The sequence below is a fragment of the Gymnodraco acuticeps genome, unplaced genomic scaffold (genome assembly GCF_902827175.1).
Source record: "Gymnodraco acuticeps unplaced genomic scaffold, fGymAcu1.1, whole genome shotgun sequence".
Classification (NCBI taxonomy): domain Eukaryota; kingdom Metazoa; phylum Chordata; class Actinopteri; order Perciformes; family Bathydraconidae; genus Gymnodraco; species Gymnodraco acuticeps.
The window spans coordinates 65346-92713 of record NW_022991915.1 but is presented as its reverse complement, the minus strand read 5'-3'; the positions used below and the strand labels follow the sequence as shown (position 1 = coordinate 92713).

Sequence of the window (27368 nt, the reverse complement as noted above, 5' to 3'; positions counted from 1 at the left end):
GAAAAGCAGACACAGTAATCAAGGGGATTTAAAGGAGCAACAGGGCAATCACAAAGGTCCTTCCCCTCGGGCACTATGGATAATATGGGAGCAAATCAAAATACTGTGGAGGGATTTATTTATCTTCTTGTTGCCATTTTGTTCCTTTTTTTAGTTCAGTGAAAAGCCTCACAATCTCCAGTTATACTTTTGCTTTTAGGAGCTGTTAAATCTGAACTTTGAACCTCAGAACAATCCAAAGTAGCATTAGCATACTCAAGTCAATCAGGATGAGCACATTTATCTCTATGTATGGGTATGTGTGCTTTATGGGCTTCACTAATCCACTTTTCTTTGGCAAAGAAAGGCAACAGAAAACTATGAGAGGTTACCTTGAAACTCCATCTGATCCGGAAAAAAAGGTTTGATCATTGCAGCTGCCAACAGTCAAGGTCTACTGCTTCTAACTTTCTCTGAGGAGGAGGAGGAGGAGGAGGAGGAGGAGGAGGAGGAGGAGGAGGAGGAGGAGGAGGAGGAGGAGGAGGAGGAGGAGGAGGAGGAGGAGGAGGAGGAGGAGGAGGAGGCTTTGTATTTTATTGAGTGCTTCTTCTGTTCTGTCCTCCTTGTCTCCAGGCAGAACCTCCTGGAGGTTATAAGGAACTCTGCTTCTTCGTCTTATGAGATGTGTTTTCAGTCAGCAGGGGGTTCTTGCCAAAGAAGCACATGTTGACCTGCACTGCTATTGAAAGAGGCATCAACAATATAGTGCTGAGCCACGAAGAGTTTCTGCAATTGACATTCTGAAGCTACAAAACACAGGGGTGAAAATCACATCCACAGGAAGGCTGACCGATCCTCTTCTTTTCAGATTTCACTCACTTTGACTGGACATCTTCTGTGTGCCTCAAGGCGGGACACCCACTGTTTCTCTCGGTGCACCCACAGAGCCACCGTGGAGAGCTGATGCAGTGATTTGCATCCTCGGGCCATATCAACCCAACTGTGAGGCAGCACTGTGACAGGTTAAAAGCACAGAGGGAGCAAAGAGCGGCCCGGAGCAGCCTCGTAAGGAAGCATCAGACGAAGGGAAGCGGGGCAGTTTACGACTGACATCACACATCCTTTACTCCTAAGTACGTATCAAGGGATTTCAAGCTGTTTGCCTGTTTGTGCTCACCGCCTCAGGGATGCAAGGCAGAAAAGTACCTTGTGGCCAACTTATTTTGTAAGGAGGAATTGCTAGCATAAAGCATAGCTAACCCTTCAGAGAGTGCTAGATTTCTTTTGTCAGGTGCATATGCCACAGTAGCTAAATTGTATCACATAAATAGTCCGTCAACTGAAAAGGCACGACCCTAACGTGGAGACATATCACTTGGGTGGAGAGGAAGCACTTGGTCCTTAATGTGCCCGAACTATGAAGAGTCTCCTTCTGGTAAGCATGGCTCCTGACGTTTGGCACTGATGAAATGTGGCAGCAATATACGTTTAAGAGGGAGAGAATCAAGTGCTTGAAAGAGTGAATTCAGCACGTCATTTTCGGAAAGAAAAAACAAACAAATTGTCAGGGATTTTACAATCACTGTGAGAGTTTATCCACTGAGCTGCCCTAACCGACTCACTGCTTTGTGTTCTGCAACTTCAAGTGGAAAAATATCCTTTTAATCGAAGTGCTATAACAGGGTGTCCGCGGGGTCTTAAAAAGTATCAAAAGTTGATAAATCAATTTAGCGAAAATGAAGGCTATTAAAAAGTATTAAACGGCATTTTCCAAGGTTTTACATTTTGTAGCTTGTTTTCAATAAGTATATAAATGGTCCAAAGAGGTTGTATTCTACAGTCTGCCTGAATGTAATCATTGCGTAGGTGTGTAGTGTGATTCTGTGTAGTTTATTGATGGCATCCCGTTGGATTTGACGTCATCTGAACAGGACATCGAACGCTCACTGCTTGATAGCGCGAAGGTCCGTTTACGCCGGTTGTTAAACAACATCGTTATGGGGAAATGCAAGTCTGCGTCCAAATGGTTGGAAGATAAGGAGGAAGGACAATCAATACTGTATATAGTCAATGTGAGTAAGTGTTGCCAATGTAACCGGTTAGAACTCCAAGTGGCGATGAGGTCTTAAAATGTGTGGAAAGGGTCTTAAAAGGTATTGCATTTGACTTCAGAATTCGTGCATATACCCTGTATAAAGATGGTTGGATGTCTCTCCCATTTTGTGTCATACTTTTATCTGATGTTGGGTGGGAGGGTGTTGTCAACCCTTCGTAGTTAAAGAGAATGGCAAAAACACAAAGCTACGCACTTGTGTTTGACCAAAATGCAGTCACAAGGATTACAAACAGCTCTTACTAAAATATTTTCAAATAAATAATTTGGAATTTTTCATTTTCAAGTGTCATCGGGATGATTGGGATCATACTGCCCCCCACAGGCTGGGGAGGAAGCAACATGTGAGAAAAGAAAAGTACTTTTAAAATCTTTTGGGTATGATGCAGAGGTACTTTTCAAGTACATGGACTGTCCTTCAACTCTTTCTTTGCTGCGCCTTACTGTCTGTGTCTCAAACACATGCCCATAAAACACACACACACACACACACACACACACACACACACACAGGCAGAATTGCTGTGCAACACACATAGTCATACACAAAAAAAACTCACACACGAGGAGACACAGTCACACTAAACTCTCAATCCCGCAGGGACTCAAACCTCTGATATGATAAATGGAGTATGTGTTCCTATTCAACGTGACAAGCACAAGGATACACACACACCCCCTCACAGCTGGACAGCGAGGAAAGTGTCAGGGGAGCTAATTACGAACAAGAATGACAAAGAGTGTGAGGTGTAACATGAGGGTGAGGGAAGGGACAACGCAGAAGTGGAAGAAGTCAAAGGATGAATACAAAGGAGATGCTTCTCGGAGGAGATGCCTTCAAAAGTTAACTTTTATACTGTAAATGGGATGTCCATCACCTATTAGGAGGTTAGCCAGTCTGCTGTATAGTGGTACAATAGGGGTAAATACATGTATGTGGTGCCTATAGCCTGAGCCCCATGATATGATAGGATTCAATACGATACCATACAAGACAATATGATTCGATCTGATACAAGATGACACAATACGATACAAGACGATGTGATACAACACGATGATACACGATACAATACAATGCAACACCATACAAGACGTTACAATACGATACAATGCAAGATTACAAGACAAGATAAAATGCCATACAGTACGATCCAATACAATAATACTTTACTTTCAAATCAAGTACGACATTTTTCTTGCGTTACAACAGCTCCATTTGCAAAATCAACAAGAACAAATATAAGGACATGAAACAAGGAAACAGACAATTAACATGCTCTTAAAATCACTGAGGACAATATGTTCAAGACCCTTTGCTGTACATTTGACCTGGGAATTAACTTTGTAGGATTGACTGCACAAAAGGATGTTCACATGCTTGTAATGACATTGCCCAATACTTTTCCGATCCAAAGTATATTCTGTAATGTAATGCGATGTAAGCCTACTGTAGAAACACCACAGGCCTACATGCATCCATCCCATGTTTTAAAAGTATTTCCTCAGTTTTTACATAATGAATGGGACTAAAACGTGATGTAATGAATTATTTACATTGGACACAGTGGCACTTAGTCTTGTTCTCACACCGAATAATAAAAGGTAGCCTAGGAAAAACCCATAACATGATAAGAGTCGCAATTATCCTCTTTTAGAAGAATCTAACCACCACTGCGTCTAGCTAATGCAAAGCCTACATTACTGGTCCTTCTATTAATTGGAGATTAATCAGTTATCCATAAAACTTCAAACTCCAACTATGTTCCATGAAGCTCCTGTAGCTAGCAGCACTAACTCAGAATCTCGTTAAATCTAGCAGAAAATTGCCAACTTTCTTCAAGGGGGGTTGTATGCATTACACATTGTAAAGCCCCTCAAGGCCATGTATTGTTTAATATTGGATTATTTATTTAGAAAAAACACAACCTGACACTTTTAACTGGATTTAAGGAAGCGTGGTCCATAAAAACACCTGATTCTGCTTCATGGAGAGCAGATGGCTATTTTTCCTGCACCCATTGTGTATTTTTCAGAATCTGAGATGCTGTATGAGGGCTTATTTTTCCAAACAACTCAGGTGAGCCTTCCTCCCACACCACCACAGGCTCTGGTACTACTGATGCACACTTGCACACACACACACACACACACACACACACACACACACACACACACACACACACACACACACACACACACACACACACACACACAGAATCACTACCTCAAACAAATAGACTGTAATGCTGTTACCGCAGGCCCAAATATTGCCAGCTCACACAGCTGATGAAATATTCTCTGTTTACTCTCCTCCAAATGTCCTGCTAAATCCAGCGTGTGTGTGTGTGTGTGTGTGTGTGTGTGTGTGTGTGTGTGTGTGTGTGTGTGTGTGTGTGTGTGTGTGTTGTAGAGTTATATTTGTATTTATTCATGTTAGCAAACTATGGATAAGCTTAAAATGAGAATAATTTGGGTAAAACTGTGAGCTGCATTTGGGGCCTGTTGACATGTGTTTTTGAGGACAAAGGAAGATGGGGGAAGGTGAGAGCATGTCCTGATTTGCATTCAACTTAGAACGAGCTACAGTGGTTGTGATGTTAAGAGAGGTCCCTTGGGTTTCTCTGGTGGTTATCAACAGTAGCAGTTAAGTGAATACTGTTCAAACAATACCTGTGTTTGTGTTTTATATTGATTTCTCTGTTTTATCCTTTCATAAATGTAAGGACTACAAATGGCTATAAACATTCTGGGCTGGTTGGAGTAAACAGGGTTTTATGGCTCTGTGGGGGAGGTGTAGGTATGCAGGCCTTGAGACCTTTTGTTGGAAAATGAGCCTGTTTGGTTTCCTGCTGCGTTTCCTGCTGCGTTGCGTCTCCCAATGAGATGACCTGAAAAGATGACCAGCTGACCTAACACCAAACCCCTCCTTCTTACTCTGGTATATATCCGGTGGATCCCTGGCGTTCGGCCTCTTCTTCACATGCTGCCCTCGGGTGAAAGTAGCTCTGTAGTATGCGGACTAGAGCAGGAGTAAGCCGGCATTACTCCTTAAGCATTACAATATAACTGTAATATATCATGTTGTATTGTAATGATTGTATTGCATTGTCATATTGCCATTAAAGTAGATTATTGTTAACGGTTACTTTGTAGATATGGATTCCTTCCTGTATTATAACCAGCTTCATAGGAACGCGCGGAGATTTGAAAAGCGGACCAGTTATCCCTCCAAATCTCCAACAGTGTGTGTGTGTGTGTGTGTGTGTGTGTGTGTGTGTGTGTGTGTAGAGAGTGGATCCTAAAATAACACAATGTAGCGAAGGCCGCTACCTAGGGCAGAACAACATTTAGACTAACATATATAAACACAAACAAACACAAGGATGACATGATTAATACGTTATTTCGTCCTATTGGCTGTTTCCCCTGTAAATATATCAAGGACGCATAGCCTCATTGAAACCCAGGCTTGACTGATAATTTATGTTTTTCCAGAATAATACATCAAAGATACTATTTCCTTCAAGTTTAGTTCCTTTGCCAAGGACGTCAGGTCCAATCCATATCGGAGAAAGTTTCCCTTTGAACGTGCCAAAAGGTGCAGAAATATCCACCAATGTGTGTAACGTTATATCACCTGCAATCCCTTTCTATAGCATTAGTTGAGAAGAAAGTTGTCCTGTAAAGGCTACCATTACTGTAAGTATAGTATCAGTTCTATATATCTTGTCTGGCACAATGGAACCAATCAGATCATCCCTCAGACCAGCTAGTTTGTCTTGCAGACAAGCTAAAACAGGCAATCAATGTGATTGAAGGGACATGAATACATCAGGGATTCGGCCTTACTGTTCATGCCCATTTTCAGTATTGGTATCTTATACCAGGACTGGATTTTTTTTTTTTTCAGATGAAATAACTTCATACAGGAGCAAACTCCAAAGAAAACCCTTGGTTGATAGTCATGTATTAGCTGATAATATGTCTTGATGTCTGAGGACACATTTCAGTTTATGAACTTGAATCAATTAGACGCCTAACCAAGAGAGGAAAAGACCGGAAACCACAGGAGTGATTTAACTAAAACGATAATGACACTCCTGGCAGATTAAGACAAACCTAAAAGACATTAAGATTTACAGCTGAGTTAACCTTTTTCAAAATTGCCTAAAGATGTAACAGGGAATATCGTGTGCTGAATGATGTCAGTGTGATGACATTCAGTCAGGGTGATTGTGGTATAAAGAAAACGTCTGTGTCCATACAAATGGCTTCATGTTGGGAACTAAATGCTAACATTAGCATTCTAACATGCTCACAATGCCAATGTTAACTTGCATATGTTTTACAAGTGTAATTATTACTATGTTCATCATTAGTTTATCATGTTTGAATACGAAAAATGTTGGCACAAAACCTAAAGTACAGCTGATGCTGATAGGAATGTATTTTGCTTTGTAGGTATATGAGTATATGGTCATCGATCGAAACACTATCAATCCCAGGGGGAAATAAGGTTTTGTGACAGTTTACCATTTTAGAATACAATAAGGGTTAGGGTTAGCAGCTTGGAGCCTTTCCTGAGTGGGATTTCCTCCTGTTTGTCAAAAGGCAAGGGAAAATGATAAACCTACAACAATTACCAACAAATTAGAGAGACGAAATTGACTGTACCTCATCACAATTGCTCCACATTGCTATGAACGTGAGGCTATTAGCTGAGAAGTCGGATGCCTCGGATGAAAAAGCAGACAATGAAGCTGACTCCAATAATAGTAAGCACAACATTTAACTGCTGATGCAAATGGGAGAAAAATTCAGTATGCAAACATATATTGATGTCCCTGGTTTCTAATTTCCCTTTTCAATTGACGTGTTTTCATTGCACCTACTGTTTGGATTATCTGACATTCCTGCTGGATGATTTTGAAATGATTACTTGAAATGCTTCGAATACGAAAACTTATTGCCAATTACCAAAGTCATTGCCGCTTTGTGAGTTTACTGAATGGGATTCCTCAACCAAGGCAGAAAAAGCGAGTGTAAACATGAAATTGGACTTTAATGATATCAATTACGCTGTGTTTTCTGTTTATGAATTGTATCCCATATGGAATACGTTTATTGTAACGTTTTCCGGAAAGTTTTCTGAGGATGTTAAAGTATCGTCTCTGCTTGGAAGCCTTTGGTAGGAAATCCATTTGATCAAATACTCCACAAACAAAAGGTGAAAACAGTTTGTGAGCAAGAAAAGGAGTATGTTATAGCGAAGAGTTAAATGTTGGTGTTGGGTGTTAAAACTAAGAGGCCATTGAACGGTTCATGGACCGGGCAGAATGCTGATGGTGACGCTGATGCAATATTCCAACTCGTTACTTTCCACAACTATTAGAGTCGTCTCCGATGAGAAATGAACGACGCGGAAAGGCATTAGGAATCGATTTAAGGACTCTCTTCACTTATGCTCTCTCTCCTACACACGCCACACGCACGGCTATGTTCATACACAGTCGCCCAGGTGCACCCACTCTCGCTGAAATCTCCCGGACAAACTCCTGCTTTCTCACACTCTGTGTAAATCAGTCAGCAAAAGCCCATTGCGTTGACAGCAGACATATGAGCAGCAGACACAGAGTGTGCAGGCTTATCAACCATTTAGCAGCCGATGACCTGCGCAGGGAATGGCCCCTATCATGATAAAGTGTCTGATCCTTACACATTCAATTACAGGTCAGAGGGCAGTGGGCACATCAGCGTGCGTCATCCATCACCTCTGCTATTGATTGCCCTGCGATAAGCCTGTATGTGTGTGTATTGGTCGGAGTGGCGGGGATATGCATGCTGCTGGAGGCAATGAGGGGTTGTCTTGATTTTGGTGGACACCATAATTCAATTTGAAGGGCACAAATGTGTTCTGGCCTAATTTAAGCAAAAATAAAAAATACATTTGGCATAAATGAAGCAGAAAAAAAGCATGATTAGATTTGTGAGAAACAGATGTTGGCAGACATTGTAGTGAATGACCTTTCTGTGTTTTTAATTTCTGTAATCCCAGTCCGTGGTTGTCGTCTGGAATTATGTGATTGCTTTAATTCCCCGACTTCATTCAAATGTTTCTTTTATCTGACTTGCACATATTTTTTATTTCTCCTTTATTCCGCTTTAACAGCACAAAATAAGTACAAAATTACGGTAACACTTTACGATACAAAGGTACACAAAATGTGCTTAATTACTGCTTAGTTACTGAGGAACTACTCATTAACTAACCATTAACTATCTAGTCGTTCCTGAGTAACTAAGGTACACAAAATGTGCTTAATTACTGCTTAGTTACTGAGGAACGACTAGGTAGTTAATGGTTAGTTAATGAGTAGTTCCTCAGTAACCAAGCATTAATTAAGCACATTTTGTGTACCTTATTGTAAAGTGTTACCAAAATTACAAATGTACAATATCCTCTTATGATCTAACTGCAGCAACCCATCTTTGGGGAAAATATTATAGAGGCCCTATTGTGCTTTGGGTTGTTTTCCCTTTTTGTGCATGTACATGGTCTGCAGAGGCTAAAATCCCTGTGTTCCCCCCAGAGGGAGTTCCTCTCCAACACACTCCCCTCCTGCCTGAAACGCCTCCATTGGACAAGATAAGTCCTATACTCATACTTATTATTCTTTCTAACCATCCTGAACGCACATCTTTTCTATTATCTATTGCCAGCCATTTATTGTGTAACATTCACAGTCTCTGAACCTCATTGTTAGACAACGTCTGAATAACACACACATGGTGAATCCTGTTGCTCATACCTCTGCACTCTTTAAATAGTTTACATTCAACATAGTATGTCGTACAGATGTTAGAAAAACACCGAAGGCTGATACCCTGCTTTCTATCATTTGCTATTTTCATATCTGACAGATGCACATGGCTCACATCTTCAAAAAAGCATTTATTTCCAGCATCATTCCTGAGATAGACTATCCTCCCTGCCTGGACACTAATCTCCGCTTACTGATCAGTCCACTCTCTCGCCGCCCTGCACATTATTATACGTGATAGATTTCATATTCTCGGCCACACTAGAGATTGCAGCTCATTTACTGGTCATTGGTCACCTATTGTTATGAAGGTTGGGGTCCCAACTGCATATCAGGCACTAATGAAAAGAATTAACAAACTGCCTAGCATCACTTCTTAACTGTAAAACAAGAATTCAACATACTTCACTTCAGAGCATTTAGTTGTGGATACTTCATATGCGAACACTGAACTGAGTAAATCTGCCCTCAATTGCTCTGCACTTATGGGAAGCTATGGTGTTTCATTAATTCAGAATGTTTGCAAGCTAAGATTTAAAGTTGCTCCATAACTTCAGTTTTTTGCTGCGTTTTGCTTCTGTCCGTCATACAGAAATAAGCAACTCATCCAAGATCAGTCAGCACATCAAGGGGCAAAAGGTATACAGTTGGTATTGGCGATAAACATAATATTACTTTTTGAGGGTGATCTCACAGAATCCCAACAACAATGATAATTCTGCTGCGAGAGCTAATTCATCTGATAAACGCATGAATGAACATAATATCAAAAGTCTATATATTGTATATGAAAGCATAGCACAAAGGGAAAGTGAGGTGTTGGAGTGCAATAACAAAACGTGTTGTCATTAGCTGAAACTGGCTAAAAAGAATACATGTCAACATTGGTTTTATAATAACTCTTACTGCCAGAACGGTAGACAAGTAGGCACTGCAAGTATAGGGGGTTATTTAATCATTCTTATTTAAATTACAAGAACCAGCGATAGTTAGCTAGTAAGCTTACATTCGCAAGCAAGCTTATTAGATGGCTAGCTTATGTTGGCTAAACTAACTTCATAGATAGCTAGCAAATGTTAGCTAGCTTGTAAAAGAGATGGCTTAATTTCGCTAGCTTGTTTGATAGATAGATCTATAGGATATATAGGCTTCTGTACATATATAGCTATTGTTCGCTAGGCAGCTGCTTAGATAGTTAGCTAATATTCAGTAGCTAGATAGCTAAGGTTTGATTGACAGGTTGATTTAATTAAATCTCTAGGTTAACTTGTTTTTATACATTTCAACATTGGGGACCTTTGTACATTGGCAGTGAGATTAAAAACCCTCAGTATTAGCTTTAGTATGGCGGCCGACCGGCCAAAATGCTTCGGTACTCTTCGGCACGAAATATACAACCAATAGAAATACATTGCTTCTACAATCGTTCTGTGTCAGAATAGTTTTTTAAATAGTTTTTTCCTTCAAATTTGTTATTATTGCTTTTAAAATCGTTCTGTGTGACACGAAAAAAATGCAGAAATCGTGTTGGTGAACACGAATCATTTGATTATTTTCGTGACTTTAACACGAAATGCCGTGACACTGTGTTGAATGCAGGGCCGGCCCTTGGCATAGGCAGTATACTGTAGGCGAATGCTAAGGGCGCATCAACCCATCGGGGGCGTGGAAAATTGAAAAAAATAAATAAATAAAAGTTAGAAATTCAAAAAATATATATTTTTTTAATTTCATAACACAATTTCCCGATTTTGGATCAACAAAGTACATCTTATTATCCTATACTAACAGAACTACGCCTATATTGCGTACAGTGCCCATAAACTATGGCACACCCCCCCCCAAAATCAAGTTGAACTGTCCCAGCCCCAGTAAAAACCAGAGGTTTATGTGAAATTGTTCTTTTTTGGAATAATGGTTTTAGTGTGCAATTATAGGTTTTAATTTTGTATTGTCTTAATTTAAAATAAATCAAACTCCCAAAAAAACGTACACAGCTTCTGTGTGCTTTTATTAACATTGGAATTTACTGCGTAAGCGGCCGCGGGGTGAGAGCTTCAGAGAGCTCTCTCCTGAAAGACTGAGAGGCTCTGATAACCTCAGCTCCGTGAGGTAAAGGCACACCTTTATATAATCATTATAGTTATAAAAAAATAAGAGAATAGGTGAAAAACAGGTATAAAATACTATATAACAGTACAAAAAAGTTGTTATTAATAAACAAGAATACAGTTTAAAAGGGCAGTGATTTGTAAAGTATCCATTAAGAAAAAGAAAATCTGCTACCAGTTCTGTTTCAAATAGATCTCCTGATGTTGCTCTCAAAGTGCACCAGATTGATGCTTTTAACTTCAATATTTAAAAAAATCCCCCCGGACCCCCCTAGAGGATGTTAGGTCCACCCCCCACTTAAATCATGTTCAAATGGATAGGATACTTAATACAGTTGCACACATCTTGTGTCCATATCTTTCTGTTTTGGTGGTCATGCCACAACCGTGCACGTGCATGCATGCGCGAGTCATAGTGAGTGTCTGCTTAGGCAAAATCTTGCCTAGGGCAGCAAATTGGTCAGGGCCGGCCCTGGTTGAATGTATACAATGGTGCAAGTGCTAAACCATTGCACATAAGCCTTTCAACTGGAAGTAGGGTTTCAAGTTTCAAGAGCAGATCTTGCAGAATGTTTCACAACGAAAATCTAAATTGCACTTGAAAAAAATACTGACATGAAATGCAAACACCAGATCTTAAATCCAAAGTAAAAGTTTAAAAAAGTTTAGGAGGAACAAGCTCAAAAGCACATGTATCTGGTTCTGGGTATCACTTGGGAGCATTTTGTATAATGTAAATGCATTAATTGAATGCAAGTTTATCTTTTCAAGAAAAATAAAACATAACTCATAGAAACATTGATAAAAAGCAGTAAAGATCTAACAAGAAGAGGGTATGAGAACTAAGAAAGGTTGTTGAAAAGCACTTATAAGCACGGATGTATGGATTTGTCCATGTGGCAGAGAGCTGTCAGCAGTTTTCCACATCAGCAAATTCTGTCTCCTGCTTCATAGCATGTGAATACGTCACTTCCAGCAACTCGAAGGCTCGGAAATGTCCTCATCATGTCCTGTCCCCCCTCCATCAGTCTCTCTCTCTCATTAAAAAGTATTCACACTCAGCATGTTGGCATAAAATCATAAATTCATGGTGCTAGATGATTGGCTCTCAACATACACACACACACACACACACACACACACACACACACACACACACACCAAACTCACGTGCCTACACATCTCAAAAGGTGGAGGCATTCATTCCAGGGAAAACCTCAAGTGTTGCTGTTTTTCTCTCGATGTCAAGTCTTTTCAGTTCAAAACAGTCAGTTCCAAAACAATGGTTGAGGAATTGCACAAGGAGACGTTCTGTCTTTGGTGGTGCAGAACTAATCAATATGCCGATACAAATTAAGAAGCAGCATCAATGGATATGAGCAGGAGATAAAAAAAGGGATCTAGTGCCTTGCTTCTTGTTTTGAAGTGGGAATATAATAGAGGTGTGAAAAAAAATAAGAGCAGAATAAAAGAAGAGACGAGTTTGGGTCTGCGCTCGTGTATTTATATGTACGATCTTTGCACAGCGGCAGTGCCTTAGCTCAGTAGCACTGGAGCATGTAGTGTAATCAATAGCACTTCAGCCAGAGAGCAAATCAATGGAGGCTGCGCTGTAATAGAACGCACGGTCAAGGGAGAAGCAGCGAGATAGAGAGCAACACAAAAATATGTGAATGGAGGCCATGAGAGACGAGGGAAAATAGGTGGGAATATGTGACAAGGAGTATTTGAGGATACAACATGTATCTGAGCAGGATGGAAAATAGAGGAATGTGAGTAAATATAGGTGCGATGTAGACAAACAGACATTTTTGCATAATTGTGCTTCATTGTGAGCTTGTTTAACCCCCTGTGAGGCTTAAGAGAAGCAATACTCAAAACTCACCTGTTCAAACTGGCATTTTCTTTATAAACTGTGCCCTGTTTCCTTTTGTGTCCTCCTATAGTCCATTTCCTGTTGTTTGTCTTGTCTTACCCCGGCTGATACTTCACTAAATCCACTGTTTTAATTGTTCCCTATATTGCCCCTATGCCCTGTAAGGTGTCCTTGGGTTTTATGAAAGGCGCCGCCCAAAATAAATGTATTATTATTATTATTATTAATACAAGGAACGAGAGGGAAATTAACAAAAGAACAGAAAAAGGACAAAGAATGAAAGCAGCTTGGGAAGCAGGTACAGACACGTATGGTTGCATAAGTCTGAAAGAAATGTGAGTGAATACAACCTTAGTGTAAGGTAGTTCTCTTTCTCCTGACCTGACCGGTGACAGCAATATGATGCAGACATGACTTCCGCCCTCTCAATTATTGGAGTTCATTTTGGGTCCACTGAACTTCAATCGGCACTGTCTTTTATTTCCTTTGGGATTTTTAATGGCAGTTTCACCATACTAGCCGTGGAACGACATATATTTGAAATAAAACACCAGAGCGCTCTTAAAGCCCAAGTTGTGTTTTCAAGTTTAATTGTATGGAACAGACTGTGAAGAAAGCCATTGTGGAGGCGTGTGTCACAGAAATAAAGCACTTTACAGAAGACTTTATAGATAAACACAGGTACTGTACAGCCACAAAAAAACACTTACAATGCAAATGTAACAGCGTTTAAATGACAGGCGCTGATGTGTTGAGGGAGGGTTGGATTACGTCGTATTGCTCATTCCTGCTCACTGGAGTATGCTTAGGGAAAATCTTTCTGCCACTCAAAATCTGTCTTGCATATTATATATCTTATCTGGCTGGGCAAAAACATGTCGAATCACAGAAAACTGAAGAAAGCTCTTGCTGGTTTGCTGTGCAGTGGTAAAAGGACGATGTAGATATTTTGTTTGTTGAAAATTGTTGCTGAGAACCATGAAACCGATGGTTGCATCTACTCCAGTAGGGAATGAGTCCTCACCCCAAGTGAAGGAGTTCGAGGGATGGGACAATGGAGCATGAGATGGGCTGGAGAATCAAAGCAATAGGAGCTTTACTCGCACCGTTGTGACAAAGAGAGCCAGAAGGCAAAGCTCTCAATATACCGTTCTACCTCCCTTCGTAAACTCACCTATGGTCATGAAGGATGGGTCATGAACCCAAGAACAGATAACAGCGGCTAAAAACTAAATTCTCTGGATCGTGGCTGTCATCTCCTTTAGTGATAAATTGAGAAGTTCAGTCATCAATGAGAGACTAGGAATAGAGCCCCTTCTCCTTTGCGTGAAAAGGAGACAGTTGCCTCCTTCTTAGGGAGGTGTTTCAGGGCATGCCAATGGGAGAAGACCGAGGGGCAAACCAAGGACAAATAATAGAGATATAACCAGGGATTATATCTCCACGCTGGCCTTGGAGCACCCTAGAATCCTCCAGTCAGACCTGGTCGATGTGGCCAGAGAATGGGAGTCTGGGGCCCTCTGCTGGAAACGCTTCCTCCACGACCCGACTGTGGTGGACAATGGATCAATGGAAAATTGCAACCTGATGTCAATAACCTCCACTAGAGGTGAACGTCCAGCATTCATTATTTTGGTTTAAAGGTCAGCTATTCAGGAACAAAGATTCTCTCTCTTTTTGTCCTGATCCATTTCTATAAAAACCTGTCTGAAAATGAGCTGATCAGATTTTGGCCACTTTATGATGTCATAACGATTTGTTGGCTTGTGTAACCATGAGCCAATCACCAACCAAGGTAACCCCCCCACCTTATCACCTGAATCTCCTCCTAGAGCACCATTGAGTTCTTTGTAACCAAATCTCTCTCAGAGGGGCGTGGGGAGGGGCTCCTTATTTTCATCTAAAGTCACAGACAGAGAATCAGCACTTTGGAAACAGGGCTGAAACAGAGGGGATTATGGGTAATGCTGCAATGATCTGTTTGGTGTTTGGAGCCAAACACTTCAGAGACATGTGTTAGGGAATAATTCTCCTGGACTCCTAGATATCTAACCTTTTTGCCCTTTGACGTTTATGACCAACCCTGACGTCTGTTATCTCCCTTAAGGAAAGGGGCTGCTTCAGCCATATGTTGTTGTTCCCATTTTATGACCAGGCAACTCTCGGTCACAAATGGTTTATTGTTGTGGGTACACTGGAACACTACCTTCTCTGTGTTTATGGGCTCCAAGGTGTGAAATCTTCGAGGCCATAATTGTCAGACGCAAGTAATTCAGTGTTCCCAGATGTTTAGGCTATCTCCTCAAATATGTTGATTACTCTCTGCTGAACCAGTTAAAAGGTTTAGCAAGAGAGAGACGCTTCAGAATTGACGTGGCAACTCTCCCGTGCAGTCAGATCGTGACTGTGTGAATTGTTTTGTGAATCCTCCGGCCGAAACTCCTAAATAAACCATCAGTGTTTGACATAAAATCTCCTGCTCATCATATCTCATTGATACACAGAAGTTTCTCCCACAACATGTTTTGAACATATCTGAGACGTATAATATAAGGATGAAAAACAGTATAATCGGGGACCTTTAAAGCTGAACCAATCAATATTCTAACACAGCCAATGGCTTTAATTACAATTGTTGGTCGGAGTCACACATCCACAGAGAATGATCACTCTGCTCTACAGAGTGTTTTAGCTTCATTCAGCCCATTGCTTTTTCCCCCTCACAGCAACATAACTATGTGGCCCAAGCTCCCAGCATTTGCATTTACAGCAAAAGCAGGCAGCTCAGTTCACCAGCTAAATGTCTTATAAATCTACTACACCTCCTTCCCCGGCGCCAAACAGCAGCTAAGGAGACATATGTTTCCCTAAGGAGTTGGTGGGAACCAGAATCAGCGCTCATATTGGACTTACATTCATCAGGAGGACAGAAACATGATACCAAAGTAAAGCTAATGTCGCTTAGTGACGGCTGGAACTGTTAGTAAGCCAATGCTTGCTAAAATATTACAGTGGTGATTTGTCAATGTTGTGTTTGCAGGTTGTTTTACTTTCTTTTAAGTGACCATAGCATCAATAAACCAAATGTAGGTTTAAGTAAAAGTAAAGAAGCAGCTTTAATTAGCAAAATGTTCCTAATCACTCAACATAACGTTCCCAAAATGAGTCAGAAATAGGTCCTGAAATCAAAGGACACATTTTGCATTGAAGCATCACTGTTAAGAAGCTAAGGAGTAGGAAACAAATGTGGGTCAAACTGTAATGTGATTCATTTGCGTCAGGGACGTGCACAGGTTGCCCGGGCAACGGCCCGTTTTCCCTTTTTGGCTGACCTGCCCCTCTGGAGAGAGCGAGAGTTTTTTTTGTCTTTCTGTTGTGGTCGAATCAACATGATGAGCCCACAATTAGTATTGTAATGTCTCGCTGCGGGAAAACCATGGGGAAAACACACCAGCTTCACTCTTCTTCTACAACTTATTTTACTTCTTCTTCTCCTTCCTCTTATATGTATTTGCCCCTACATTTTGAATGAAGAACTCGTTTCAGTGTTAACTCATTCCAAAGTATGACCACAAAAGTGTTTTAAACCAGGTAGGCCTACGTTTTTATTATTTATGTTCTATATCGCTAAGTGTGTGATTACACATGTTACGTAGGCTATTATATATATTATATTTATCATAGGCTACTGTATCGGATTTTGGAAAATGGACTTTGAGTTTTCTCATGGGAGGGACTTTACTTCCTCTTGACACCGTCGGTTATTTACAAAAAAACACCTACATATACCTACTTGTTATTGTGCTTCTGTCTTTCTGTGTCTTTCCATCTGCTCCGTAAACTCCTATTAAACATCCATGATAAACTCCCTCAACGGGGCCGCCCTCTCTCAGGAGAACACTTCACTGTCCCGCTTCATTGTAGGATTTCTGCCTTGTCTCCACTTTAGTTTGAGCATCTCTGTTATTATGTTAGGGAATACTAAATACATAACTAGTTAGATACCTTACCGTTACTGCGCTCATAAAGAATGATAAGAATAATGCATATTGAACTGGTTTAGGCAAGGCAAGGCAAGTTTATTTATATAGCACTTTTCAACACAAGGCAATTCAAAGTGCTTTACAAAAAATGAAAGAGATTAAGAAAATTTAATTTAATTAATTAGTGAGTTTATTTAAGGTAATTAGAGAAGCCCTATTTGATCAGTATGTCTGTTCAGCAGTTACAATGGTCAAACTACATTAGAACAGAATTTTCCCCATTTTTTCTTTAATAGTTTCTAACATTAGATAGTTTAATGAGATATGGACCGCAAAACTAAATATGTCCCTGGTTTTCATTTTAAAAATCAAGTCACCGAATGCAAGTAGTTGCCTACTTATTTTGTAATGAGATGATGATGTGAATTACTGTTCAAATCAGTTAATGTAATAATCGTTTCAGTCTTATATTTTTTTTGGGGGGAGGCCCTTTTTCCAGTTTAGAGCAATAGCCCCTCCAAATGTCTGTGCACGTCCCTGATTTGCGTTTTCTTTTGTGTCAACAAAACATTAACAGCCCTAAAAAATGATGTGATTTCACCTGGGACTAAATATTAGGGATAACATAAAGTCCTGGTAAATAAAGACACGTATAATGAAGCCAAGTATTAGTCATAAAACATTTATTAATGCCTTATTCTACATGACCATATTCTACATGTAATAAGCCATTAGTTGAGAGTTTTTCCTCAATAACCCTCTAATTAGTGCTTATTTATTGCAAGTAAGGATTTATTGCAAGTAAGAAGTACATGAGTTTAGGTCTTAATATGCTCAATATGGGCCTAATAAGGCAGTAGTACCACAAGAATAGTAATTCTCCCATAATAACACTCAACAAATATGATCTATTCTTATGTAACAAGACATGAAACTATTAGTGTTAATTGTGTCTAAATAACTCAAAATTAGGTATTTATATCGAAGAATATGTTTTGGGGTATTGACAGTTCAGCTACCAATAGCAAGGTGATGTTGACCTGTATGTTTCATATTTGTACATTTATATTTTTGTGACATTTGTACTGAAGGTTAGACAGGAAACCGGGTACAGGAAGTAGGAGAAAGTGAACTGAATAGCATGGCAGTAGACTGCTACTAATTTTCCCTATGCAACCTGAAGAGTAAAAGCGTCAAGTTCGTCATAAAGCAATGACTGTACAACACATAACATTACTGGCTAATAAAGAGCCAATATACTGCTAATATGCATGTTAATTAACAACTAGTTGATGGTTAATTTGTGTACCTTAATATAAAGTGTTACCCAATGCAGAATTTACTTGATACACTTTGAACTAGGACACACCTCTTTTTAAAAAGATTTTAGTTTTTCAATTGTGTATAACTTATACAAATGAGTGTTTTTGTTTTAAAAGTCTTATTTCTTTTCAATAGCTTTCATGTTTTGTGAATGAATGACACCAGATAAATTAAGCATTGTATTACTATTACTGGACAAACAAGACAAACCTTTTTTATTGGATTTTAATGACTCGTCTGTTTTATATGAATATTGTTATGAACATTAAGCAGCTAATTTTTTGAAAAGCATCATTTATTTTCTATAGCTTCAATGTCATGTTACCCAAAGCCTCCAAATCAATGCAGCATTTTCTGTTTGGACTGGATCAGTAGGACACAACTCTTTGTAATAGTCCTAAGAGCTTTTTGTATAATGTAAATTATTAAATTAAAATGCGCATATATTTAATTGAAAACTACATTGATTCAAAATCAGTTGTATTACTATACACTGGACAAGTAAGACACACCTATTTTGTCAAGGGGTGAACTCAGATTGGGATTTTGTCACTTTTTAAAGTTAAGATAGCTAACCGTTAAACTTACCCTGCTGGATTTATTGAGGAAGAAACAAGAACATATTTATTTATTGCTCAAATAAAAGTTGTTTATAGTCATCTAACTTTGGTTTCTGGTAAGTATTTGTTTACCTCAGCCAATGACCAACCTCAGTGAGAATACTTTATCTTACTATGTCATTAATGTTTAAACAAGTACAGATCAAGGTTCGAGGTTTTTATTTTCATATGTACGTGTAGTTATGACAATGAAATGATGAGGTCAAAGGCTCCTCCAACAGTGCAACACAATAACACAGATAATAGTGCAAGTAAATAAAATAAGATATAATAAAAAATAATGTTATCGTTCAATAAATATCAATATATGTGCATTTTGTTATTTAATCAAGCTCAAACTGCAAAGCTGAAAGAACTGGAGTTACAGAAGACTGAGGTGGAGAGGCTTAAACAAGAGCTTCAAGGTAATGTGTCAAGATGTAGCCCTGATCATGTTGAGCAATGACAAATAATGCAATATCAAATTCATGCATGTGACGTACTGTTTTATATTTTTGTTCAAGCACAAGCAGCTAAACTTGCAAACCTGGAGTCACAGAAGACTGAGGTGGACAAGCTGAAGCAACAACTTCAAGGTATTGTGGAGAACATCATGGCTCTGACAATTTGTTCTGAAAATTATTTATGATATTTTATCTTAAGCAAAGAAAAAACCCTGTTTTAGCAGACAGAATATATTAGAATAAATATATCAGAAATATCTTAAAATACATTATATGTATTAAAGAAAATGTTCCATGGTCAAAGCTAATCTGATGAAGACAGTGATGATGAAATACTATGTAATATGTGCACATTTAAAAACTTAAATTCACAATAGGTAAATAAAATCTCTCAGTCAAACAGGTGGCTTTCTCAGCCTCTCTGTTGGCTTCAGGCTCAGGAACTATCGGACCATTTAACACTCACACTAATCTGGTCTCCAGAAACGTCTTCTCAAACATTGGGAATGCCTACAACCCAAACACAGGTACTCAAACTTATACAATTTGAAAATTGTAGCAGGTGTTAGGCTTTGCTGAATTCAAATACATGATCAACAAACAAATCTCAAGTTACCTTCACTGACAAGAAATGTCCCACAAGTTTTTTCATTGCACCGGTGAGAGGAGCCTACCACTTTGAGTTCTACGTATATGATCTCGGTCATCCTTCACATGGTTCAGGTGCTGCTGTGTTGATCAAGAATGGAGAGAATGTTTGTGCTGCATATGAATATCAGCCGTCAGGTGCTGGGTCTTCTGCAAATGGTGCCAGACTGCTTCTAGAGGTCGGACATGTTGTGTTTTTGCGTTTGCGGCAAAACAATCAAATGCATGACAATGAAAATCACCATTGCACTTTCAGTGGTCATCTGCTTTTCACCGTGTAAAAGGGAAACTCATTTTCTTCCGCTATATGATCTATTTTTTTTGTATTAAAGCTTTGCTTTTTTATTGACAATGCTGCACAACAACCAAAAGGACTGTATCAGTAGCAGCAAATTATAAATATTACATATGTTTTTTCATGTTCTCTTACATTTAAATACAATCATAGACATATCACTCCAATACTATTTGTCGACACACAAAGTTGATCATAAAAAAAAAAATTCATACTGTTAGTAGAAAACAAAAAAGATGTGTCTTATCTGTTTCTGAGAGATTAAATAATCACCAATAGTTGTCTCAGATGTTGGTGAGATCTCAGGCTCTGTGAACATAGTCACTGATCCATTTTCAGCTGAGAAGCTTTGCACTTTGTCATATTTTGACTTTCTGACTCAGCACTTGTCTTTTGTTTTGGGAAAGACTGGTTAATATCAGTTAGAACAAATAATGTTGTGTTAAAAATCTGATAAAGCGCACACAATTCTGCTACTTCCTGCCTGTAGATGTTTTATAACTTTGTGTTGTTCTTTAAAAGTCAGATTTTATAACTATACTGGATTTATTGAGGAAGGAAAGGGAGAAAATATATTTTATAGTCATCTTCATTTGGTTTCTGGTAAGTCTTTTATCATATGACCTGATGGACAGCCTCATTGAGGTCACTTTATCTCACTGTCATTAATGTTTGAACAAATGGATGATCATTATTTTGTTGACATTATTTTCACGGACCTGCCATGAAGTGATTTTAATAAACATTTTATAATATTCGATAATCCACATTATATTTTTGTAATTGTTTCATTAAAACATAAAATAATACCATAAGATTTCCTTCACACCAATGCATTGTAATTGTTATAATAAACAATTTTTGGGGGTAAAAATCAAGGCCTTTAGAGTTAATGAAAATGCACATTGGCCATTAAATGTGTTTGAGTTTATATATATTGTACATTGTTGAACCGTTCAGTTATTTAATTTGTTCTTCAACCTTGTAAATAAGTGTATGTATGTCTCTGTCGCTCAACCTAGATATTGTTTTGCTGTGTTAGAGAAACGTCTGCCATCACTGTAAGTCTTTCTCTTTCTTTGTCTCTGAGCTTCTGTAGAGCCTGCTCCTTCTCACAACAGTAATCTACTTCCATCCGTATCTCAAACTATATCAGTGAATACATGTTTTAACAATGTGATGTACACTCCATCATACAGGTACTAGTACATCATTTATGTTTGTGTGCTGTGTTTTTATTGTTGTTTTCCTGATACGTCGCTCAAAGTACTAAGTGGTTCAGGTTCTGATTTGAAAAGCGTCATTTCTTTTCTATAGCTTCCATGTCATGTCACCCAAAGCCACTTTCTGTTTGGACTGGATCAGTAGGACACACCTCTTTTGTTTAACAATTCTAAAATCCTTTTGTATATCATACGGAAATTATTAAATTGAAATAAAGCACATATTCATTGAAAACTACATCCACTCAAAATCTCTTTTTGGGGGGGATTTTGTCCCATATTTTATTTTATATTAATATTTATAAAAGTTTTTGCTTTTTAAAGTTAAGATAGCTAACCTTTAAACGTACCCTTCTGGATTTATTGAGGAAGCAACGAGAAAACATTTCTTTATCGCTAAAATTACATGTATTTTATAGTACTTGTTTATCTCAGACAATGAACAACTTCAGTGAGATCACTTTATCTTACTATGTAATTCATGTTTAAACAAGTACAGATGATAATTATGTTGTTTACATTGACTTACTGACACTGTTAACTGCCACTATGGTGATTTTAATGTTTGTCTATTCATATTGTAGTTTTTAAATTGAAACACATATTCCCTACACACACACACACACACACACACACACATTGTAATTGAAACACAGATTCCCTAGACACACACACACACATACATTGTAATTGAAACACAGATTCCCTAGACACACACACATACAGTACACATACACACACACACACACACACACACATACATACATCAAGAATCAAGAATGACGTTTCAAAAATAAGTCAAAAGTAAAAGCTTGTTTACTATTGTGTGCTGTGTTTTCAAAGATATTTTCCAGATGCTCCAATATGTTATCAGAAGGTCATTTTTTTACATTTATGAGGCTGCGTTGGGTCCTTGAATTTGAGGTCATATGCTCTGTTGAATACTTGACATGTCCTAGAATTTGATTTCTAAGAAGCTGTAGGAACACTAAACTGATTAAGTTTGAGCCTAACTCCATCAGGCACTGTAATTGTAGATAAGTTATGTTTGTGTAATAATATATATAATATAATAATAATATTGGGAGGGACCCTCTTTAATGGTCTCACATGCAGAGCACACAGCACACACAGTGACATTTGTTCTCTGCATTTAACCCATCCTAGTACCAGGAGCAGACCAGCTATTGCACAGCGCCCGGGGTGTGTTGTGTTTTTACTGTAGTTTTCCTGAGAACATGCTCAAAGGTTTTTTTCCACATGTTTATGGTCAATATTTTCAGTAATGATTGATCAGGAGAAGACACTATAAAGCTGGGATTACCAGAGACTCTAAAGTAGGTCTGAACAGACTGCCTCTTTGAGAATGGAGATGACCATGTGTTTTCCTCTGTTGCTGCTGATCTGCTCTCTCTCTACGGCTCAGCTTCAGTCTGACAATGACATTGTTCCACATCCTGCTGAATCCCAGGGAGGAGAACCAACAAATGTGTCTGAGCACCAACAGACCTGTCCTCAAGACATCCACGCTGTGCTGAGAGAGATGAGCGCCTCTTTGGCTGAACAGAGGGTGTAGACGAGGCACCTTCAGAGAGAGAATGAAGGTACTGTAGAGTGTAAGGTGGGGAGGGAAGACATATGGGAACCACTTTTTAAAACAACATATTTTTTGTTCATTCACAAATTACAGAGCTGTTGTTTGTGAAGAATGGGTTTTACCGTAGAATCTTTTTGTATACCTTTCTTCTTAGCACATGCAGCTAAGCTGAGAGAACTGGAGTTACAGAAGACTGAGATGCACACGTTGAAGCTACAGCAACAAGGTATACGATGAATATATGTCAAATTGGAGACATTACATTTGTCCTAAATATATTCAAAACATTTTTTAATGATTTAATGACATCTAACTAATTTACTAGAACACATTTTCAGTTGCTAATGAAAGCAGTGATGTTGAAATTCTTTAAACTGTCAAAGATTGTCTTCATTGCAGAATTTATTTCACATTGCTACTGTATCACATTATTTTAGCCCAAGGTGGGGAAATATGGAAACCGTTCTTGGATATAAAGTTGTTTCACTATACTATTTTACATTGCAGAATACATGTAGGCCTATTAACAGATGTAACAACTTTCAGTCTGAAAAACTATTGATACATGCTTGTTCACCTTTTTATTTTAAAACAACAATAATCTGATGTTGCAGAGAACGTGTCCGACAATCCCATTAATTGTCTTATATGTCACACAATTCATTTCTAAAGAAAGGAGGTTATCAAAAGACTAGCTTGGCATGTTAGCATGCTGCTATCATATGCTAATCAGCACCCCAGTAACATACAGCTGAGGCTGTTGGGAGTATCTGTAGTTGAGTTATAAACCGAGCTATTGGACTTACTACAATGTTGACTTGATGTGTCCAACATGCCCAATGAAACCCAGTTTGTCACTCAAAATGTCTTTCTGGTGGCAGTAACATCACAATGTCTGTAGCAACTGAATAACCCACAGTTGCCTATCCAGAGTCATACTGTTAACATGGCTTAAATAGTAACTAAACAAGTAACTGAAATATTAAGGGACGATGTGCAGCGAGGCGATCGTTAATGAAAAAAGAACACTGGGTGATCATGGAGCCCAATGTGAAGCGGAGGGATTTTGATCCCCCCAAACCAACGACTTGAGTCACAATATTAACTTCAGAATAATTGTTTCGACTTAAAACGTATCGTATTGCTTGTAAAAAATGCTCCGTTCCACTGCGTACTGGAACTGGGGAGTGTCTGAACTTAAGATGAATGGCAGCACTGATCGGGGTTAACTGTTACTGTGCGAGTACATTCACATTTTATTGTCGACTAACAAGTCCTTAAACAATGCCAGAACAGCCCATAACGTGTTCCTGTTAGTGTTTACTTCCTGTCTGCCATCTTCTGTTAATTTATCTGACGTCCAACGCTCTGTCTTTAAAGCTCTCTCCTTATCTCCCTTTATTCTCCTTAGCAACGGTCATTATTTTTTGCTAAGCAGCTGTGTGTTATCTTGTATTACCAACCTCTGCAATTTCAAAATTGACCTATCAGAATCGAGTATTCTACTTAGCTGTGAAATAAACGAAAGTAGTGCAGGAATTTTATTTTTTTTATTGTTCAATAAATAGCTATACATTTATTTTATTATTTAATAAAGCACAAACCGCTAAGCTGGAGTTACAGAAGACTGAACTGGAGAAGCAGAAGACTGAGGGGGACAAGCTAAAGTAACAACTTCAAGGTAATGTGTGGACAAGATCGTGGCTCTGACAATTTATAGTGAAAATGATTTATTATATCTTAAGCAAGGAGAAAACCCTGTTTGAACATGTATTTTTTAAACATAAATGTACCATAGGCATAGCTAACCTTGATGAAGACAGTGATGATGAAATACTTGAAACTATCAAACTCTATTTCTGTCAGACACAAATATGTAATCACTTTTTTCACAGTACAAGCAGCAGAGATGATCACTGTGAAAGCCAGGTCAAATGTCACAGAAAACCAGGTGGAGGCTCTGAAGAGAGACGGAGAAGGTAAAACATCTAAATAATAGGTTGAATTTGTAACATATGTACGTATTTTTAAAGCATGAATTAACAGAAATAAAATGTCTCTCTCTCTCTCTATCTCTCTCTCTCTCTCTCTCTCTCTCTCTCTCTCTCTCTCTCTCTCTCTATCTCTCTCTCTCTCTCTCTCTCTCTCTCTCTCTCTCTCTCTCTCTCTCTCTCTCTCTCTCTCTCTCTCAAACAGGTGGCTTTCTCAGCCTCTCTGTTGGCTTCAGGCTCAGGAACTATCGGACCATTTAACACTCAGACTAATCTGGTCTTCAGATACGTCTTCTCAAACATTGGGAATGCCTACAACCCAAACACAGGTAGGCTACTCAAACTCAATCATTTAAAATTAGTTTTAGGTTTTCGGCTATGCTGAATACAATACATGATCAGCAAACAAATCGATAGTTACCTTCACTGACAAACAAATGTCCCACAGGTTTTTTCATTGCACCGGTGAGAGGAGCCTACCACTTTGAGTTCCACGTATACGGTCCCGGTGATCCGTCACATGCTTCAGGTGCTGTGTTGTTCAAGAACAGAGAGAGAGTTTGTATTGCATATGAACACCAGTCTTCAGGTGGGGTAAAATCTTCTAATGGTGCCACGCTGCTTCTAGAGGTCGGAGATGTTGTGTTTTTGCGTTTGTGGGAAAACTCCAAGATACATGACAATTCCAATCATCATAGCACCTTTAGTGGTCATCTACTTTTCACCATGTGAACAAATAAACCGTGGTTGTTGTGTGTCAGTACTTGTTGAAAAAAGTGTAATTTGTTTTTCCTTGAAAGCTGATAACAACACTATATGTGTACATTTAAGTGTCTTGGCTAAATGTAGAGATCACAACAGTCATTAAGTTAATTTGTGTACCTTAATATAAAGTGTTACCATAAATAAAAAGTGAAACCTTGTAAAACATTAGTAGTTATGTTAGTAATTTGCCTTTTATGGGCAATAGCATTTACATACATTTTTTAAAATGTACGAATGACAGATGAATAAACTAATGATAGATAATGAAAGCTGTAACTGTAGGCCAATGTCATCCCCCACATATGGCCTCTGAATGCTTTGCGATTTCCACTTTCCCCCATTGGTAAAAGACAACAGAGCAATGAGTCACCAAAGTTAAAAAGCTTTCCCTCTATGGAAATGAACTGAAGTGTCTCAAACTGCATTAAACACTTATTATTTGTTTGCTGATGGATGGCTCTCCTTCTCTCTCACTTCGTGTTCGTGTGTGTGTGTGTGTGTGTGTGTGTGTGTGTGTGTGTGTGTGTGTGTGTGTGTGTGTGTGTGTGTGTGTGTGTGTGTGTGTTTAATGTGTTTTGATGAGCTAGGAGATGAGAGGGTATCTCTCTCAGCTGCATACATATTAATAACAGTTGGAGTATTTGGTGGGAATACTTATCCTCCAATAGTGCATCATACAGACACATCCACACACACACACACACACACACACACACACACACACACACACACACACACACACACACACACACACACATACACACACACACACACACACACACACACACACACACACGTCTGAACAATCATGATTTTCTCTATGCATCTCTACGTCTCTCTCTTGCACATGCATCCACATTAGGATGGATAAACGCGGCAAGTATTTCCACACACACACGGACACACACACACACACACACTGGTATCTACTCTCTCTGGGTCTGATAAACTTGCTTATGACAGCTAATAACTCCCCTATTCCCTCTGGTCTTAATTAAGGCCGGTTATTACGGAGTGTGTGATGCTCCTCTCCCTCCTCTTCACACTGTTGCACAGCTTGATTCCTGCATGTTGTCGAGAGTCAAATGTGGAGAGAGGGGAGGCAGGACAACTTCCCCAAACTCCTCTCTGCTTCACTGTTGGGGGTCCGGGCAACCAGTCTGCATCCCACACATGTATATGCATGCAAACACACACAAATATAATTATCATTCCCTGCTTCTTTTATGCTTTGCATTTAAGTGTCTTGGCTCAACTTGGCTCCCTGCAATGTGTAGATGTTTTGGCAGTTCAAAGTTAGGAGCTGTGCGATGGACGGAGGGAAGAAAGCGGTCATAAACTGGACTTGAACCCTCAACATTTCCAATGCCAAGAGTGTTCCTTCCCATCAGCAGAAAAAAGTGTTTTCATAAATGTTTTCTAATTAAACAGCCCAAGGACATAAAACGTGTTCAAACACACAAAAGAGGAAAGCCATGGATGGAAACGTTGTCGTCAGATATATCCTGGTGCAGCCATGCTTCTGTAAAGTACATTAAACTACACCCCAGATATTCTGTCTAACTCCTAGCTAACGC

General features: G+C 39.0%; 1 protein-coding gene and 1 long non-coding RNA gene across 2 annotated transcripts; both read left to right on the top strand.

Moving 5' to 3' along the window:
• Window positions 1–740: 740 nt before the first annotated feature.
• On the top strand, window positions 741–24993 carry LOC117535625. The gene is made up of 7 exons (XR_004567444.1): window positions 741–1112; window positions 19162–19233; window positions 19333–19404; window positions 22910–23042; window positions 23190–23261; window positions 24633–24716; window positions 24931–24993. It is a non-coding gene; the product is annotated as an uncharacterized LOC117535625 (long non-coding RNA).
• A 57-nt stretch (window positions 24994–25050) lies between these two features.
• On the top strand, window positions 25051–25798 carry LOC117535624 (complement C1q-like protein 2). Its single transcript, XM_034200158.1, has 3 exons — window positions 25051–25056; window positions 25232–25355; window positions 25475–25798. Exons 1-3 carry the CDS (start codon window positions 25051–25053, stop codon window positions 25756–25758), a joined length of 414 nt encoding a protein of 137 aa, XP_034056049.1. The 3' UTR covers window positions 25759–25798.
• Window positions 25799–27368: the final 1570 nt, after the last annotated feature.

Coding starts and splice junctions, on each gene's coding strand:
- LOC117535624 (XM_034200158.1), top strand. Junction 25,356..25,474: donor TGCCTACAACCCAAACACAG/GTAGGCTACTCA, acceptor AATGTCCCACAG/GTTTTTTCATTGCACCGGTG.